Genomic DNA, 20,340 nt, shown 5'->3' with positions numbered 1-20,340 from the left:
AACAGACACAACAGACACAAGTCAACAGTCCCACGAGTTTTAAATGTCTTCAAAGTTTAAAGCTTCATTCATTCATTCATTCATTCATTCATTCAAGGTTTCTTTTTGAAGCACAGTTTCTCTCTGCAGCCTTGGCTGTTGTGGAACTTGCTCTTACAGACAAGGCTCACCTCAAACTCATAGAGATCCGCCTGGCTCTAACTGCCTGGGACTAAAGGTATGTGCCACCACTGCATGGCTAACACTTTAATCACTATTTAATAATCTGGAAACTACAACCACAACAGAGACAACGCTTTTGATACCTGAAATTGGCCCAAAAATGTTGGTTATTTTTTAGCAATATATGTAAATAGTTAGGCATATCTATACATTACTTCCCTCCACCAAACAAAAACAAAAAAACAACCTTGCCTATAGATATCTAGCTAGAAAGTAAACACAGGTAAACAGTAACTTTGTATGGAGGGACAAACACCCACTGCCTCAGGCTTCCAGAATTGTTTTCTTTCTCTCAGAACCCTGTCTAATGAGCAGCACTGACCACAGACTGCATTTTCCTCGTTCTGTCACATAACCGGCTGCTGGGACTAGCAATACAGTGAAACTAGTCTTCACCTTCAAACAGTCCTCCTATCTCAGCCTCCTGAGGATCCTGTTTTTTAATTTTATTTAAGGTTTTATGTTCTGGTTTTCTCTTGGTGGTTGGCGTGGTGGTGTTTACATCTTATATATCCACATGTGTGGTGTATGCAGTCAGAAAAACCTGTCAGATGCTTTCCTCCTTCACCATGTGCACGCTAGTAATTGATGTCAAGCCATGAGGCTTGTAGCAAGCGCCTTTACCCAATGAGCCATCCTAACAGCCTAAGAGTCTATTTTAATATCTTTGAGGCCCTAACATTTAACTACCACTTGACTCTTCAGGAAGCTTCTCCCATTTACCCTACAGGGCATGTCCCATACATTTTTGTATTGTTGTAGGAGTTTCATGTATCCCAAACTGTCCTTGTATAACCTGTTGTGTAGCTAAGGGTTGTTGGAATACAGTCCAAGAATGGAGTCATATGAGGAGAATTCTGAGTGCTGGTGAGAAATTTCCAAGAAAAAAAAAAAAAGTCCTGTGACCTCATTTTCTTCAAAAACACAAAATTCTCCTTGAAATGTGTTTTTGTTCCCCTCCTAGGTGTAGCAGACAGGAATGAGTTTAGATTATTCATCACAAGCGGTTGTTTATATGCTTTTATGAAAAAACAGATTTTGCCAAATGCAGCTTGTCTACCTGATAGAGCTTAACCTTTACTGCACAGTTTACTCATGTGCAAAACCCTTAACGCTGTTGGCTGTTGTATGAGACTTTAGTCCACCTCATTTGTCAACTTCATTTCCCAGGTCCTAATGCCTCTAAAGCAGTAAACAAACGATGACGAGCTTTTATTTTTGGCTGTTATCGTCTGACACTGAATTTCAATCCCTTTGGAGCTTTAGCCATGTATCTGAGGACACTCTTTCAGAAAACTTCATTCATTTGGATAACATTTTTGCACCTTTCCCTCTGTGTGCTGTAACTGGTCACTCAGCAACCTGTTATCAGCCATTCAGAGTGATACTCTGCAACCAACCGAAGATTTACACGTACATACCAAGTTACTACAGCATTCAACAAGGATTTTTGAATAAACCTTTAAGCTATAATTTAGTTTGAAAAACAGCCAAAGCCTTGTCCTTGTGGTGAGATCCTATTACTACTGAATGACAATCACAGCTAAGATATAATCCCCAAAATAATGACATTTTAAAAACAAGTATTTGATATTTCACTTAATGTGAACAGAGATTGTAGAAACAACACAAAAACAACACAAAAAGTGTCAAAGAATAAGTTAAAATTTACAAGACAGTCTAAGGTTAAAAAAAAAATCAACGTGTTTACTTAGAAATTAAAAGCAGAACATTCCAATAAAACAATTATAGTTAATGTTCCTTTATTTCATGAATATTAACTACAATTAGCACATCCATCCTGAATTCTGCAAGACTTTAAACCTGATTATTTCAATACAGGAAAAGAAGTAAGAATGTAGTATAAGATTAAAATTGTCATGTTAACTTTTGCTGGAATTGTAATAGCACATATGACATTACACTAAATTAGAAATGCTAAAACTATTGTTTTCTTTACTGATTTTTTTCCTACTATTTTTAAGCAAATGATATTCAAATCCCTTATGGTATGCTAATTATTGAAAAGGTATGTAACTCTACAACCACTACCAACTGAATGACTAGAAGTTCAGGATGCTCCACTTGACTGTCACTCAGAAGCTGACTCCTCTCAGGGAAACCTTGGTAAGCACTGGAACGGCTTTTCTTGATGTAGAAAAGGCTGTGTAGACTCTTTTCTTGGACACTAGGCTCTCAGGAGACTAGGTCAACTCAAATGTTCTTGAATGAACCAGTTTCACAGCCTTGGACAAAGGTAGCTTGGTATGAACAACAAAAGATTAAGCATCTCCAAATCCTGATTCAGGACTGAATCAAATGCACAGGTGAAAGCTGCTGGAGGACTGAACTGGAAAAACAGTTGAAATTTTTTTTTTAAATCACTTAAAATTGTAATTGATTTAAGAACTCATTCCCCAAGTAATGTTACAAGTTAAAACAAATTTCACTCCCCACAAGCTTATACTTCTGGAAATGTAATGAGGACTGGTCTGGCTATAATTTTACAACCCCAAAATCATTATTTTTAAGTAATTGCTAAAGGCAAAGCTTCCAAATTTTTTGAAAATACTTCCACCCCACTGCTGTATCTAAAAGGAATAGAAACATGAAACAATAAAGTGAGAGAATATTTGGGACAAAATTTTACATCTCAATCATGCTTTATAACCAACTGCTTGTAGGTAAGACTTCTTACTGCCTGACTGAAGTCATCTTTCCAAGATATACCTTCCACCAAACCAAGCAGAAACTATTTACATAAATAACATCTATCCCAACACATGCTACTCTTCAGGAGGTGTTTTGTGAAAGGACAACATATGAACACGGGAATTTTATGTTAGAAACATCTGCTTTAGTCATTGGCTGGTCGACTGGATATTTAAATGTGAGACACTATATGTGTATGTATAATTACATATATAACATTTTTATTAATAAAACATGAGGTGAACATCACAATATGGTATCAGTTTCTCTCAAGTACTGAAAATGAAAACTCAAAACTGTATTTCCAGCAAGAATCTAATCAGATGTTACTGACCCCACCATACTGTGGGGAAGGGAGAAATCAGTATCTGAATGGTAGGTATTCCTCAAAAAATGAACAGTACTAAATCAGACAGGATTTACTGGTCAGACTTAAAAAAAATAAAAAATAAAAAAAAGAAAGAAGTGTTTTTACACAGCAGCGTCACCCTACCTTTCAAAATGCTTCTAGAAAATAAGACATGCCTAAGGGCTAACCTACCTGGTTAAGAATAAGAGATCACAAAGACCTTTCACTATTGTTCTAACAATATTGTCTGTCTGCCTGTGTAGGTGGTTGGTTAGTTGGTTGGTTGGTTGGTTGGTTGGTTGGATAGATGAATGGACGGATGGTTGGTTGGTTGGCTGGTTTAAAGCTTAACACTAACTCTTCAAGTTACAACTGGGGAAACGTAGATGCTGGTATTAAATAAATGATGGCACAAGATCAAAATCAGGAATTATTTTATAAGCAAAAGAGATTTGCCTTCAAACATTTTTTTTTCAAGATTCAAAAGATTTATTTGGAAAACTCAACAAAGAACAAAGATATGCTTAATAACCTGTCTCAGAATATATGACTAGTCCGAATCTGTATGCAATGTAAGCAACAACTCTAATTGTACACAGCATTGATGTTTTACACAATCTGAACCCCCATGCCTCCCTCCCACAAATACACTGCACTGTTTACCCTTGCTGACATCAGTGTTCACTAACCATCTGAGTTCAGGGCTACTGGAACAAACAAAATAGCAAACTCATTTCACTTTTAAGAGGGTAGGGTTAGCTAGAGGAACCACAGCAAGGTCTGTGAGACCAGGAGGGAATACCACTAAGGACATTTTTAGATTAGGCAAAATCATTTCTTTATTAAGTAGCTACACAGATTTAAAATAATGTCGCATAGCTGTCCTTAGGTAAGGTCACAAACACATTTCAACATTCACAATGATGGGTGTTTTTATCACTAATCTAATCTACAAAGCTCATGAATTAAAGAAAATACAAAAAAAACCTCAAGTTTTACAAAACAAAAACAAAAAACTTCAGTCTTCATACATTAACAGTAAAACCATTTCTTCCAGGTAACAGACAGAGTGTAAAGGCATATACCATTGCATTTTTTTTTTTTTCTAAATAGCCAGAATGAAAGAATATTTAGTATCTCCGGCGCTTATTAGGGCCTTCAAAGTTGCCCCCTTGACTTCCTCTCCCAAAGCCACCAGGACCACCACTCACAGGACCTACACCACTCATTGGTGCCTGTGGGGTTTCAGAACCTGTTCTGTTTCCCATAGGTGAACCCATCTGGGATGGAGGTCCTTGGGGAAACCTATCATTGTGCTATAATGACATATAATATAATAAAGTCAGTCCATTTGGAACGCGCCAAAATATAAGTGACAAGAAAAATTGGCAAAATCCCAAGTGGTGGTGTCGGGAAGTTCAGCAGAAAGTCCAGCAGAGTCAGGATCAAACATAGAAGGAAGAAAGGAGCAATTTAATTAGTTCTTGTTTTTAAAAGTAGTAATAGTAATAATAATAAGCAGCATGTGAAGACTTATAAATTCTAATGCTATGCCCCATTTCATGGAAGAACTGATTCTGACATAAGCAAACACCTCATTATGCCAATCAGTATATAATACTGCTCTGATCCCCTTTTAAAAAGTTTATACTGATGAAACTGTAATGTAAAGAGAACATGGTATCATTTTCCTTTGACATGAAGTCTCTGTATGTGAAGAAAGCCTCTGCTTTGACCCCCCCCGGGGGGGGGGCATTATACCACAAGTACATATCATTACTTCTGGAAAGAAAGAAACTTTTTAAAAAGAAATCAGAGCTGTAAAACTGCGGAGCAGCACCATACTGTTTTTAAAAGTAAACATTCTATAAACTCAATTATCAATGCTTTTAAGACACAAAGTACTAATATGAAAAACACAAAAACCTGGGTTAATATGGAGTCATATAAAGTGCTTTCCTTTAAAGACCAGTATTAAGAAAATAGTAAGTTTTAAGAATCGCTTTAATAGCATGAATTATTAAAAGCATATTAAACATTTGAAACATTTATCCTGTGAAACTTTACAAAAGTTAATCACAAGTAATGAACAGAATTTTTTAAGTGTAGATGCAAAAGAAAAAAAAAAAGAAAGAAAAGCCAAGGATGAGATTTAAATTAAATTTACAATTTCAAAAAAAACATAGGAGTATAGTCATTTATGTCTATGCTACTACTAATGATTAGATGCTGAAGAGAAACATACTTCAAGTTTTAGGGATTACACTATAAAAATGCTGCCTCTCTGAAAGGAACAAATGCACTGACTACCATTTGTGTACCATTTGTCTGTCCTAGATACTTAATGACTCTGCTTCTTAAACTCCCTGAATAAATAAATTTTAAGATGATACAAAGAAAACCAGTATACTCGGCTCTACACTACACAATGCCTTCCTTTTATCTCTTCCTTATCACCATGGATGTAAAAGTAATGGCATGTCTTTAGTTAGCTGCCAGTGCATTTTCCTTCTTAGCCATCAATGGCATGCTAAACTCTGTATGGTAATCCCAAAACTAAACAGACTTTTTGAAATCCAGTCACCAATTTTCTTTTTCAGAACAACGTTCAACAAGCATCACATGAGGAAGGAACATTGTCCTACTACAAAGCTTTAAGTCAGCTGTCCTGCTAACTGGTATAAAAAAAATTACAAAGAGAAAATTTTTGTGTTTTACCCACACAAAGGTATCTTCACACTCTTGGGATCAAAAAAATATATTTTAAATTTAGTATTAAAAGCAATTAATAATTCTATGAAGAGAAAATACCAGTGTACCTTCAGAACATTTTAGAAAATAAAATTTTAACGTCAAAACTTTTTTCCAGCAAAGAGAAATGGTTTGAAATAAACTATAAAATGATGCATAAAAACTAATTATAACATGAAACATAAAAAATAGAACTTGTTTTTTCACACATAGTAAGTTGTTTTCAAAAGTAACACTAAAAGGCACACTCATAAACACTTAGTGACATCCATCCATTTACAGGCAGATGAAATTAAAAACACAGAAGACTACCTGTAGTGGCGCTAGTATTTGCTTTCTATTGAGGAAACAGAGGCAGCTGGGATGGCAATACTAACATGACATCTGGACATTTAAAAATTGTCTCAAATTTAAACTTAAAAAAAGTTGCTTTCTCTTCGCTGGCTGTCAAAAGTAATGATAATAATTTAAATTAAGTGTGAAGCTATCTTTGAGGCAAAAAAAATGTTTACTTATGAGAAATAATCAAAAAAATTTTAGTGATACATTACCACTGCGCCATTATCTGGTATCATTGGAGTTCCCATATTTGCAGCTCCTTCTGGTCCCATGGCAGGACCAGGACCCATTGGAGGGCCAGGTATAGTTCCTCTGTTGTTCATATTCATCCCCATCATTGGAGGAGGCCCTTGGGTACCAGCAGGGGCTGGGCTAAATGCATCTATGCAAAACAATCTACACTTAGAGCTGTCCTAACTGAAGTATAATGAACATTAAAAACTGTACAATTCATACAAACCTACACATAAAACTATCATCACAATAATTTTCCTTCCTTGAGAATAGGACACCATATAGTATCATATACACAGTAAAACTCTCATTACTAAAACAAACCTCCAAGAAATAAATAAGGCCAAAGTCAATTATTTAGAGCAACTAAGCTAAGATATTCAAAGTTTCGAAAGTCAGTGATACTAGCTGTAACTTATATTTAAAGAAAATGACCTTTAATAACTTTGCATTCTACCAGCTTTAATAAATAATAAAGGACTGGCACTCAAAAACCACACTTGTTTTCCTTAAAGTCACAGCTAGAAATATTAGCATATAAAAACAATAAATCTTTAGAAAAATTACTCCAAGGAATACACAAAAATAGCTGTAACCTAATCCCTTTGCTTTTATTAACATAAAAGCTAAATAATTTAAAAACTTATAAAAGGATGGTTTTTCAATTTTATAATAAAATACACTATTTAAACAAATGAACAAAAAACCTGAAACTTCTTACTAACTCAGATGAAACCATGTGTTAAACACAGTTACATCCAAATAGACAAAATGATTATGTGGCTACTTCTAACCAATAAAGTTCTAGAACAAAGATAATCAGACTTCCAATCCCGTCATCAAGATATCCACCTGTGTCATATTGCAATATTGTCTGACCTGCACTGTAGCATATAAGGTAGTCTCAAGTAAAACATTATAAAGGATTTGACTTTTTAAAGTATATACACTTATTTATAATAAAAACCCAAAATAAAAAAAAAATTGATGCCAAGTTAGAGATTTCTTTTCCTTATTTCATTATATGGACCAGTTTTCAGAGAGTCAGAGTTGAATTTCTTAAGTATACATTTATGGAACACTAAGTCTATGGCAGAACACCTACTAACTACAACCAAACAGTCTACAGTCCCTGGAGCAGGAAGAAAGGGCTGTCACACTACACCCTACCAATTCATGGCATCATGTGCTATTGCTCTGTGGGCTCTAATTTAAGAAACAAGCAATTGCAAGGGAAAGAATAATTTCTTTAATTCCAACATATTCTAATTAATCAGCACTTTAAGCTAACATTTTCTACTTTCTCAACATGGTTATAAACAAATGTTATATATATGTATATATGCATATGTGTGTGTATACACACACACACACACACACATAAATAATAGAAACAAAAGGTCAACGGTAACATCTACAAGCCCTCTTAGCTCAAATTTTCCTGAAAAGCACGGATTAAAGGTAGTTTCCCTTCCTTTTCTTCAAAGAAGAGTGGATGGGTGACAAGGTCTTGTTTGTAACCTAGGGTAACTTGTTGTCACACACTCCTGCCTCAGTCTCTTTGATGACCGAATTGTAAGTGATCGACCACGGCGAGCTCCCTTCTCTTCAACGTGAGAGTTACACAGTTAATGAGACAGGTCAGAAGATGTAAACTAATACTCCCAACTATCAGTGACATAGAATCTTATTTTCAGTCTTACAACTTCTACGTGTACAGACCTGAGAAATGTTGGCATTATCTGGCATATCCACTGGTAATACAACAAAAAATGATGCTGCCACAGTAGCAACAGGACTCACGTATTTGCAAATAAGGGCCTTCAGCACAGCCCCGGAGCTACAACCCTATCCCCAATTACAGAGCTTGATGTGCTATGGCAGTTTTAACAATTCAATGGGCTGAGAATTGCAATAAACCATCAAGACAGTCTAACACTGAAGATTAAAGAAATGGACCAGACTTTAGGAGACTAAGTGCTAAAAGGTATATTATAGTTTTTCTAATGAATGTTATAAAATTCTAATTTCTCCTGAATTAAGGAATACAAAAGCATATTCTTCTCCTAAAGGTGTTAATCAAGCAAAATATTTCCAGATTCCTTTGCACAACCAGGAACTGATTAAAATTTTATAATTCAAAGTTTGATTCTGAGCTTAATGACAATAACTGACTTTGAAATTGTACTTAATAATCTTCCTCTAATTGTCCTTAAAATTACATATATTATTACTTTATATATTACCCAAAAGTTACTATTAAAAAATACCAAACCACATTGTATCATCATTGTATACAAAGCTTCCACTTACAAATCTCATACCAATGATTCCAGGTGTCCACGTACTAACTGCAGTTAGGTCTATGGGGCAAAGATCATGTTCCATGCTTCCCTTCCAGACCAAGAAAGCTAAAGAATGTGTACTGACACACTGATGGCCAAGAAACGTGACCAAAGGACAGCAACAAACTATTCTAGGTTAACTGGCTAAAAGAACTGGAATTACAAGTATTTTTAATAACTAACTATAGAAAAAACTCATGGATACATTCCTTGTTTGTTTTATCTCATACTCTACATATTTTAAGAACATATGAGTTGGGTGTGTATTGTCTGTTCTGATATTATGATTATTCAAACAGTATATACATTTGCATTATACAGATTTTAATTTCATTACAAGTTTCTATGGGACAATTTAATATAAAAGTGAGTATATAAAATGTAATTCATTGGCCAATAGTTAAAGTATGCCACTTCAAATCTTAAATTTATTAATAAGAACTTTATTAATAATAAGTTTATTAATAAGATACGTCACACATTTTCCCCTCGGTTTGTTACTACTTCTGACAACTTAACAATAGTGAAATTTTTATAATAACTACTTTCTTAAATTTTTTACAGTTCCTGTAAGGACATGCAATACATCTCATTTCCTCAACAAGCCATAGAAGACTCTCAAGGAAAATGTCTATATTAAAAATGTAGCAAAGAAAAACACTTAAAATATTCTATATGTAAATAAAGTCTAAATATTAAACAAAAATAACAAAAAAAGTTTTAAATAGGAATTCTAAAATGGTCTAAAGTCATTTGAAAATACAACTCAGAAACTATCAATTTCTGAGATAAAATGAAACTTTTTTGTGCAATATGACAGCATCATATTTATATATCACAATGATTAAACTTGTCTCATATCAAAACCTAATTCAGGGACTTTTTTCATTGATATCAAACTATCTTTCAGCTGTAAAATATTCTTCCTGGGATACATTTTTTTAAAAAGATTTATTTATTTATTATAAATAAACACACTGTTCTGTCGGCACATACAGCTGCACACCAGAAGAGGGCACCAGATCCCAGTATAGGTGGATGTGAGCCACCATGTGGTTGCTGGGAATTGAACTCAGGACCTCTGGAGGAGCAGACAGTGCTCTTAACCTCTGAGGCATCTCTCCAGAGCCTCCTGGGATACATTTTGTAATTCCCTTTATTAGTTATAAGATATCACCTTCATAATTGGTTGCATGTTCAGTTTCTCAGCATATAAATACCACAAACAGCATACAGTACCCAAAAGAATTACAAGTAAGGTACATAAGTCTTTTGCTTCAAATCCCTACCTCCCATGTTTATTGCTCCACGGGGACCCATATCACCCATTCTCATTTCCTGTTCTCTCTGTAAGTAAACATAGTTGTCAGAGTCAACCTATCGATCTTATGACTTGATATTTCCCATCTAAAATCAAACAGAAAAGAGTGAGTTGGGATACCACTTTCCATCAAAAACTCTGAAATTTTCCGACATTGTTTACTTAACAAGACTACTAGAAAAGAGGAAACAAAAGGGGGAAAAAAACAATTAACAAAAACCCATCAAGCATCAAAGGCTGATAAACAGTAAGTGCTTAGAATACCCAGTTTACAGTGGAAGACTAGATTGCAAATGAAGCGGACTACATAAAATCTGCCAGCTGTAATACTTTGTTACTCCAAAGAAACTTGCCTAGACCTTTTATCGAAGAAAAACCTAGCATTAAAAATTAATGCCAATTATATTTAACTTCCAGGTTACTGAAGTCTTCAAGTTACAAGCAGTTTTCATTACACAAAACTCACAATGACTCTTGCATTTTTATTTAACTAACCAGGTATTATTCCACCTATGATCTCCACATACATCCTAAGTCTTCAGTACAAACAAGCAGTTACATAAAGTTTTATGTAGTACTGCTTTCCTTTAAACAGTTGTTTTAAACCATAAATTGTTCCTCATTTGCCAAGTTCTGAAATGATGCACTGTAAAAGTTAATTATAATACAAGAGGCAGGTCATATCAATTATGAACTTCTGAAATTTCATTACAGCAGCTACTTCATAAGAATCATTTGCTACTAGTTACTTCAAAATTAAGCCTATGAAATCACTCAATAACAATGAAATTACAATACCCACAACCAGTGTATTAAGTGTCCAACTCATAAAAAGTACTCTGAGACAAAAGTGTCAATGAATGTTTCAATTCAATCTATGGCTGAATGAAACACAATTTTTCTTTGTAAAAGCAATTTTTGTTAAACATAAATGTTTATTTGATGCTATAATACTGGAGAAAACACCATACAAAAACCAAGGACCTAAAACGCTATAATGGAAGCATAAACGGCATTAAGTAATAAGTGATTTCTTTCAAAGATCCCCTGGGTGGCTTGGCGGCAGAGCGCCTCTCTAGCAAACACAAAGTCCATGTAGTTTCATACCCTAGCACAGGTATGAGAAGGGTAAGGTCCTGCCAACTTAATCTAAAGAAATACATATTTTAGTAAAGCATTAATGAAAGCAATGTAAAATGAACAAGCTAAAGTACAACCAAAAGAAATGTTGTCACATTATCTAAAAGCCTGTAAATACCATACCTTCCTAAAAGCTATTTTTCAACTTTCCTAGAAATACGCTTTTAGTCTTCTCATAAAACTTGTTTATTAATGATACTATCATTAACATATGAAAAACAGTAAGACTTAAACTGGACATGTGAAACATCTTTCAACCCAGCACACCCATGAGGCACAGGGAGACAGGTATCTCTGTGAGATGCAGGCAAGCCGGGTCTATAAGAGATCCTGTCTCAAAAATGAAATAGAAAGATCATAACATCAAAGTGATAACCAATCAAGCATCAAAATGGAAAACACTTAAACAAGTTAAGCAATTAAATTCCTTTCTCATGTCTTCAGGTTATTACTTTCCAAGTCTACTGTTACATACCTCTACTAAAATGCAAAAAAAGCAAAGATATAGCACGGTTATGTGATTACTTGAAAGTGACTAGAGAGTATCATGTATCTACAACTGAGCAGCATGTGGTGGCGCACGCCAGTAACCCCAGCACTCTAGAAGGCAGGGGCTGTGTGAGTGTGCACATGTGTATTGTGTGCAAAATTATGCCAGCATATGGAGACCCAAGGTCAATACTGGGTGTGCTTCCTCAATCCCTTTTCATGTTTTTATTTCGGGGTGGGGAAAAAAAGAGTTTCACTGTGGAGATATGGAGGTCCTAGAACTTGCTATGTAGAACAGGGTGGCCTCAAACTCACAAAAATCCACGTGCCTCTGCCTCCTTCTGAGTGCTGGAATTAGCAGTGTGTAACAGCATGCCCAGCCTTCTACAATTCTTTTTTTTGTGAGACCTTGACTGACCTGGAACTTGCTATGTAACCTCAGCTGGCTTCAAATTCACAGATGTCAGACTGCCAGTGCATCCTGAGTGGTTGGGATTAAAAGTACTCACCAACACGCCAGGCAGAATCCCTCACTGAACTTCCAAGGTTATCAACTGAACTAGGCTGGAAGGACAAAATGTTTGAGGAACCGGGTCAGTGCTCACACAGCACCTAAGACCAAGGATGGAATTACAGGCTCACACAACCATGCCTGGCTTCAGTGCCTGGCTTTGCACTTTGGTTCTGTAGCCCTGTGCTTGGATGGAAGGTAACTCACAACTGAGCCACCTTCCCAGCCTACTTCTACAGCTATCCCACTGCAGACGATGATATTGAGATAGAGAGCTGGTAAATGACTTGCTCAAGGCAATAGAAAGATAAAATGGGTTATCAAAATTCTGCTAATAAAATGCATGAAATTCCACCATTGTAAGATACCTCCAATTCTTCAAAAACAAACTAACTAAAGTTAAACTTTAAGACTGTGTCTTTCCCTAAAAGGATTCTAAGTTAACAGATGGCAAAATAAGAAGCAAAGTACAACTATTCCAGAGCCAAGTACTGCACTGCAGCATATTCCATGGCAGCAGGAGCTTATGAAGTGCTAATATCCGCAGCCCTTCAAGAAAATACACAAAGTAACAAAAACTGTGTTTTACGTAACACCAAAAGTTCTAATATTAAATATATCACTGAGTTCTTTTTTAGCATTTTCACAAAGTCAACATTCATGACATTCCAATACAGCAAAAACAATGGTCAGGAGAAAATCGTGGTGTTTTAACACCAATCAGGGACACCGAAACCACTATGAAATAGTACCCAGCATATTTCTGACATACACCTACCTTAAAATATGATAATAAATTCTGAATAAAGCAGCAAAAATTGACTAATTTTACTAAATCTTTATCATCAGTTTTTTATTATGACTGCACAGCTGAAAAGGACACTTTCAGAGAGCGCTTCTGCTACATTACAAAGGAGGATGGTTATTTCAAAAACAGTTCCTATGTTGGGTTACATAGTAAACAGAGCACTATGAATTGACTGCAGACCAATAGATTTTAGAGCAAAGATACTACCACTCAAATATTATCCATGTAAGAGTTTTCTCAAGGACTTTGGGGTCGGAGGGGAGAGAGCCTTGCTGTGTAGCCCTGGCTGGCTGGCAGGCAACTTGATATGTAGATAGAGCTGGTCTGGGATCAGCCTAACCCTGCCTCCCAAGTACTGGGAATAAAGGTGTACACCACTACATCTGGCTTCATGAATATTTACATCTCAAGAAATACAAAAGCAAGCATGGGAAGACAACTATTTGATACAACAGAATATTAAACAAATTCACAAACTTACCATTACCCCTATTTCACAAAGTTAAACATTAAGACAGAAATGTAAAATAAGACTGCTATTCCTTATATAGACATTTAAAAAATTTTATTTACTTTCCAAAATTTTGATTTGTGTGTGCCATGTGTGGACATGTGCACAGAAGCCAGGGGAGGATGTTACAGGTACTTGTGTGCCATCTCACTAGGGTGCTGAGAATCAGGCTTGAGTCCTCTCAAAGAGCAGCAAGTGCACTTAGCTACAGAACCACCATCTCTACAACCCTGACATTTTTATTTGCCCTAATTTGCAAAATGGCAAATATTGATAAAACTAAGAAGCTCTTTCAGGTCTTCAGTAAATTTTAATAAATATAGGAATCTAGATATCATAAAGATTGACATCCCATTGCTTTTGTTGTTGTATTTCTTCTTTGGAAATAAGATCTCCTTTACAAGAGCTAGACTAGGTCTTACTAAGAGGCTGAGGCTGGCTCTGAATTACACTCCCATGCCTTCAATTTTCAAAAGTGATAGAATACAAGCATTATGCTGCTAATCTCACTTGAAGATGAATATTTCTCTATTATTGTGTTTTTAGCCTACTTGTGTATCTATGTACCACTTACTTGCCTGGTACACACAGTAGCTGGAAAAGGATATAAGAGCACATGAAACTGGAGTTACAGACAATTGTAAACCACCATGTGGATGCTGAGAATCAAATCCTGGTCCCCTGCAAGAGCAGCCAATGCTCTTGTATTTTTAATCAATGTGTACATCACATGAGTACATAATACATGTGTGTGGGTACCTGAGTAGACCAGAAGCAGACTCTCTAGAGCTGGAGTTATGTGCTAGGAATCAAACTCAGGTATTCTGGAAGAGCAATACACGCTCTTAAATGCTGAACCATATCTCTAGACCCAAGAGAACTCTTTAAAGTCCTAGTCATTCTTTTTCAACAAAAATATAGAGTAGAAAAAAAAAGACTACACCAACTTACATTAATCGATTAACAAAGCATGGCAAATGTGCCACTACTGGCATCTGATACTATTTTTCCTTTAATATTCAGATTATAAGTATGATCGCAAGTATACTGTGCATTTCACAGAATGTGGTTGTTTGTAGTTTTTTTACAGTTATTTTGTGTCTACTGAGTATGTATTTACATTTGAAATATGAACTTGCAGGGATAAAACTCAGGTTGCCAGGCTTGGTAGCCCTCACTATAGGCAATGTCATTTTAAAGAATCACAATGTGCAAGGCCAAAAAAAAAAAAAAAAAAAGTTTAGAATTTTTCTTTGAATGCAGTTTCAATGGCCATCATCAACAATCTTTACAAGTTTCTAAGAACTGCCTTGGTATCAACTTACGACATTTTAAAGGGTAATATTTTTTTTTGAGACAGAGTTTCTCTGTATAGCTCTAGTTGTCCTGCAACTCACTCTATAGACTTGACTGGTAGAAATCATAGAAATCCACCTGTCTCTGCCTCCTAAGTGCAGGGATTAAAGGTGTGCTCAGTTTCATTTTTATGTATCTGAACACACATAATGTGTTAAGGGAAAACAAAAAGCATATTCTAGCAGTAAACAAGATTCATCCTAATCAATAAATATTTTTAAACCTGAATTGATAAATATATCAACCATACCTAGCATTTCTTTTCTCCTCTTTTTGGTAAGAAAATATGGTGTATAACAGGGTACTAATATTAGATAACTGGCCAAACATCCATGAAAAACATTAAATAAATAGTTAGCAAAAATATTAGCTAATAAAAATCCCTAGGCAAAAAGAACAGCACGAAAAGCTATCACCATATTAACAAAATAGGAATAAGAAAACCTTGCAGAGATTGGCTGCTGTCGACTTAACCAACACAGGCTTGCAAAGCATAACGCTTCCTTTTCTCTTCATAGCTTTCTCTTCAAGCCAGTTTCGCTCTGGCCCAGACTGGCATCCCATAAAAGCAAGCCTCCAGCTTCAACCTAACAAGCGCTGGGATTATAGGCTCAAACCACAATCCTAATACAACACTTTTAATTCAGATGTTGAAAACAATGTTCAAAATTCCATACAACTCACACTGGAGGAGTAAACACCTAACAGTATAAAACTTTTGACTTTCTGCCTTCAATTTGGATACATGTACTCTAAATATGGTCACCTATGCTTACTACAGGAAATACTCCTCATTTTTATCATCATTAAATAAAATGTGTATCACATGTAATTAGAGAATTAAAAATTTGAAAGAGGCAGAAAAATGACTCAGTGGTTAAGAGCACTGGCTGCTCTTGCCAAGGACACAGGTTTCATTTCCTGCACCCACATGGCAGCTCACAACCATCCATAATTCTTCTGGACTCCCTAGGCACCAGGCACAAAAGTGGTACACAGACATATGTGCTGCCAAAACATTCATACACAGAAAATAAAAATAAATAAAAAAGTGAGCAGGAAGGAAAGGAGGGAAGGAGGAACGAAGATTAAAAAAGGATTCAAATAGCAAAAGTCTGTCAGTGGCACTACTCACACAAAGCTGGTAATGACAGGAAACAACAGAAGGAACCCTCCTTAATTTTCAGTGAGAATGCAAAGTAGCATAAATACTGAGAAAGGCATCCTGGTGGTGACTTAAAACTCTTTACTCTTACAATATGGTCCAATAATCATCTTTTTTAAAATACCCAAGGGAGCTGAAAACTGTTCAAACAAAAACTGTGCATGAATGTTAATAGTAGCTAAAACTTGAAATCAATTAAATCAAATTTCTTCAAATAAACTATGGTAAATCTAGGAAAACAGACTTATTATTCAACACTAAAAAGAAATGATCCGTCAAATTATTAAGATGAAAAGAAAATTTAAATCTTAGGTGAAAAATGCCAATGTAAAGAAGACTACACACTGTATTATTCTAAATATGACGTACTAGGAACATGGGCACATTAAAAAGAACAGACTGTAAAAAATAAGAAGGGAAGGCTAAAAACAGTGGGGAAAAGGATTATGGTAGGGGAGAAGTGTGTGTGAAAATGCTCTGCCCGATACCAGAATGGTAACAATCATTACATGCTGAAACTTTCGTAACGATAGCACATGGAATGGACCCCTGGCTGTAATGATGTGCCCCGCAGGTACAGTAGACAAGGTATGCTGGAAACCTTCATGCCTTCCCATCAGGTTTACTAGGAATTTAAAAGTACTTTTAACAGTCTACTAAAATAGAAAAAAGGCAAGGAAGGGAAGTCAGAAAGGTAAGAACAGAAGTTGGACAGGATATCTAGCCTCCAAAAAAAATATTTAAAATGTAAATGCTTCGTGTTTCTATTTTAATAAATAGTTACTACATTTATGCTATAATTCTTTAGAGAAGTTCCTACTCCAAACCCAAGAACATTTTAGCTGTACCTCTTAAACGTAATGTTATAAACACTGTATCAAAATTCTTACAGCACAGGAAATAATGTGTAATTTTTTTCCCTAAAAAGAAAAAGTCTTCCTATATTGGAAACCAGTTTTCCTGAAAAGTAGGTAAGTTAGTCATAAAAAAAATAAAAATAATTAATGGATGTTTGCCCAATCAGAAATCAAAGGAACAACAAGCAGGAGATTACTTAAAACATAAGGGCTTTCACTCAACAGACCAATTTTAGGCATTAAATGCAACAAAATCAGTAGCATACACGGTATTTTTTTGAGACTAAATTGCACAAAAACACATATAATCTAACAGATATCAGCAGATGAAAGGAAACAGATATTGTATATAAATTAATATTTGAACATATACTAAGTTGATAATTTTATTTTTAATGCATTTACCTGAGGACATACATTAATGATTATAATTTTCAACTGTTGTATCAAATTCACAAATTTTGTTTTTTTTTTTTGGTTTTCCTGAAATAGGGTGTCACTAAAACTCTTGCTCTTTCTTTTTCAGGCTAACTCCCGAGATTACAGCTACACAAAAACTGCTACAGGAACGAGCAACGGCATCACCTCCGAGATGAACACTAGGTCATAACAGAGCTTTCTAACAGGAGTAGGCAGGGCGGTTCTGCCCTCTACTTGTTTCTACCACCCAGTAGGTTTCCGTATGAACATTATGCAACTATGATGACTTGACAGGTCAAGTTATGAAAGATGAACCAAAAGAATAATCATAAACTGTACGGGAGACAATGTGGAAGGAAGAAAGCAACAGAGAAACGCATTATCTGGTCCAATGTTATGAAGAATCACGTCATTAAAAAAGAAGGCCCGTATCTGCTTGTTTGCTGTTTACATAACACCAATAGCTTCGCAAGAATACTGATGTGTTAGCAAGTACATTTTTCCTAAGTAGGCAGCTCAAAATAACAGATTTTATATAATTTTCAGATTTAAAGTAGTAAATAAAAATAATCTATATGAAATTTGAAATTGAAAAATTACCTACTACTGCAACCATATCAACGTTGACGATGCAGAAAATGTACTAATATAGCAAAAGAAGTCAACTTAGATCAAATACGACTGAGTTTACAACCAAGAGACAGGATTTAAGATACATAAAACTTAAGACAAAAAAAAAAAAGCACTTACCAATACACTTTATTATTTGAAATTTTCAAAGTCTTTGAAGAAACAATTGTAATTACCAACAATCTAGCTTAAGCACGTTAGAGTATGCTTATAAACCAAGGTTTATACCACTAGCAATTTATATTAAGTGTCCATTCATTCAGTTTAGTTATTGTTTAGTTCAGAATTCTTGACATTTAGGTAATAATATATAGCTTCATGCCTCAAAAGCATAGAAATATTAGGTACAGGCTGTTTTAAACAACATTTTAAAAATATAATCACAAAATAAAATAGTTCCTGCAAAACTATTCAGCTCAACACTGAAGTCACAGAGCAGAAATAACAAGCCAACTATGCCTTCTTCAAATGTTACTAATTTAAACTAATTATTAAATAAAAGTATGATTACATTATACATATTAATGACATTTCCAACATCATGGTTTAGCCCAACAATTTCTATTCTCCAGTGGTTACTCACCAACTTCGTCATTTACTCAATGGAAATAAAGTTAAAAATAAGATCTTACCATTCTGAACCAAAAATCATTAGAACTTACCATCTCAAATGAAAAGACATATCGTACACCTACAACACAGCAGAATAATAAACCAATTTTATCAGTGAAATACTAAAAACAAATTCTCCTCATACTCCCCATAGAATATTTCTTTTTCTAAACCCTCAAGAGCATTTTAGCTGTGCCCCTTAAGGCCCTGTATAAACACTATCAAAATTCCTATAGCACAGGAAATAACGTGTAAATTTTTTCCCTAAATTAAAAAAAAACAAAAAACAAAAACTTCCTATAAGGGGAACCAGTTCTCCTGTAAAGTATACAGAATTCTCACATTAAAAAGTTAGGTTTGCTGAAAATCAAGCATACTTTTTAAAATATTATTCATTATGTGATTCTATTATGAAATCTACAAAAATAGTCCAATAGTTTTATCTCAGTGCTTAATCTAAGAGACACTATACCAAGGCAAGTGACTCATAAAGTATATTTAAAACTATGACTGCAGATGAACTATCTATCTATCTATCTATCTATCTATCTATTCATCTATCTATCTATCTATCTATCTATCTATCTATCTATCTATCTATCTATCTCCCTACCCACCTATCTTTCTTTCTCCATATGTAGCATCCAAGGGTGGCCTCAAATTGTGATCCTCCTGGTTGACCCTAAAGAGTACTAGGATTACAAGATCCAGGCCCTCTAGCCTACACTAGCATGGGAGAGTGGAGATCACGCACACACCCACCCACACACCAGCCATTTAATTCTGTCAGCCTGTATCTAATAACCATATTACAAGCCCACAAATCTTGACCTTTAATTACTTAGCATAACAATAAAAACCATTTTTGAAACTATTATGTAATCTATAGGTACTAAAAAACAAGCAAAAATGAAAAGCATTAGAGCTGAGAATAATCAGAGGTAGCATACAAAATATGTCTACATAGAATATATATTATAAACAATTTCCAGAAACAGAGAAAGAGAATGAGAATATATGAATGTCTGGGTTATGTTTCCTCTGAAACACCAAGTTATCCCTTGATAAGATGAATAAAATATAAACAAGATATTCTAATGAGTTCCATCAGATGTAGTCATTTACATATGAATCACAGAAAAAACAAAGCCCTTTTCATAATCTTAATAGACTGACGGTGACTCTTTTAACAAACCACTGCTAAGTCTTCTATTTTAAAAAGTAATTTAATAGCTGGGGGTGATGTTACGCGCCTGTAACCCCAACATTTGGGAGGAAAAAGCAGGAGCTTATTATTAAGGACAGCCTGGTCTAAATGGAGAAAAAAAAAAGCAATTTAGAATACTCTATTTACTTGCTCCAATTTGCATGAAAACTTTAAGTTTATAACTAGATTATTATTAAAACTAATATTTAGTATATTTAAGAGTTAAGTATCTAAATAAAAATAACAGATGTTTTTCCGGAGCGTCTGTACCGCATGCACACAAGTGCCCTTGGAGGCCAGAAAAAGGTACTGTATCCTTTGAGGCTGGAAATACAGCAAGTGGTAAGCCTGATATATATGG

General features: G+C 35.0%; 1 protein-coding gene across 4 annotated transcripts in view; it reads right to left on the bottom strand.

Moving 5' to 3' along the window:
- Positions 1-20,340, bottom strand: part of Pspc1 (paraspeckle component 1) — an 86,443-nt gene that overhangs the window by 23,325 nt on the left and 42,778 nt on the right. Inside the window, exons 7-9 of one of the 4 annotated variants that reach the window (XM_021663824.2) lie at positions 10,242-10,299; positions 6,586-6,755; positions 4,097-4,599 (exon numbers count right to left, since the gene is read on the bottom strand). The exons of the other annotated variants lie outside the window; for them this stretch is intronic. Of the exons in view, the coding sequence (XP_021519499.1) occupies positions 4,414-4,599; positions 6,586-6,755; positions 10,242-10,299 (414 nt within the window). The 3' untranslated portion in view covers positions 4,097-4,413. Of the gene's footprint in view, positions 1-4,096; positions 4,600-6,585; positions 6,756-10,241; positions 10,300-20,340 lie in introns of those variants that run through there. 4 annotated transcript variants of the gene reach the window in all.

Source organism: Meriones unguiculatus, chromosome 9 (genome assembly GCF_030254825.1).
Source record: "Meriones unguiculatus strain TT.TT164.6M chromosome 9, Bangor_MerUng_6.1, whole genome shotgun sequence".
Taxonomy (NCBI): Eukaryota; Metazoa; Chordata; class Mammalia; order Rodentia; family Muridae; genus Meriones; species Meriones unguiculatus.
This window is presented reverse-complemented; position numbering and strand designations above follow the sequence as displayed.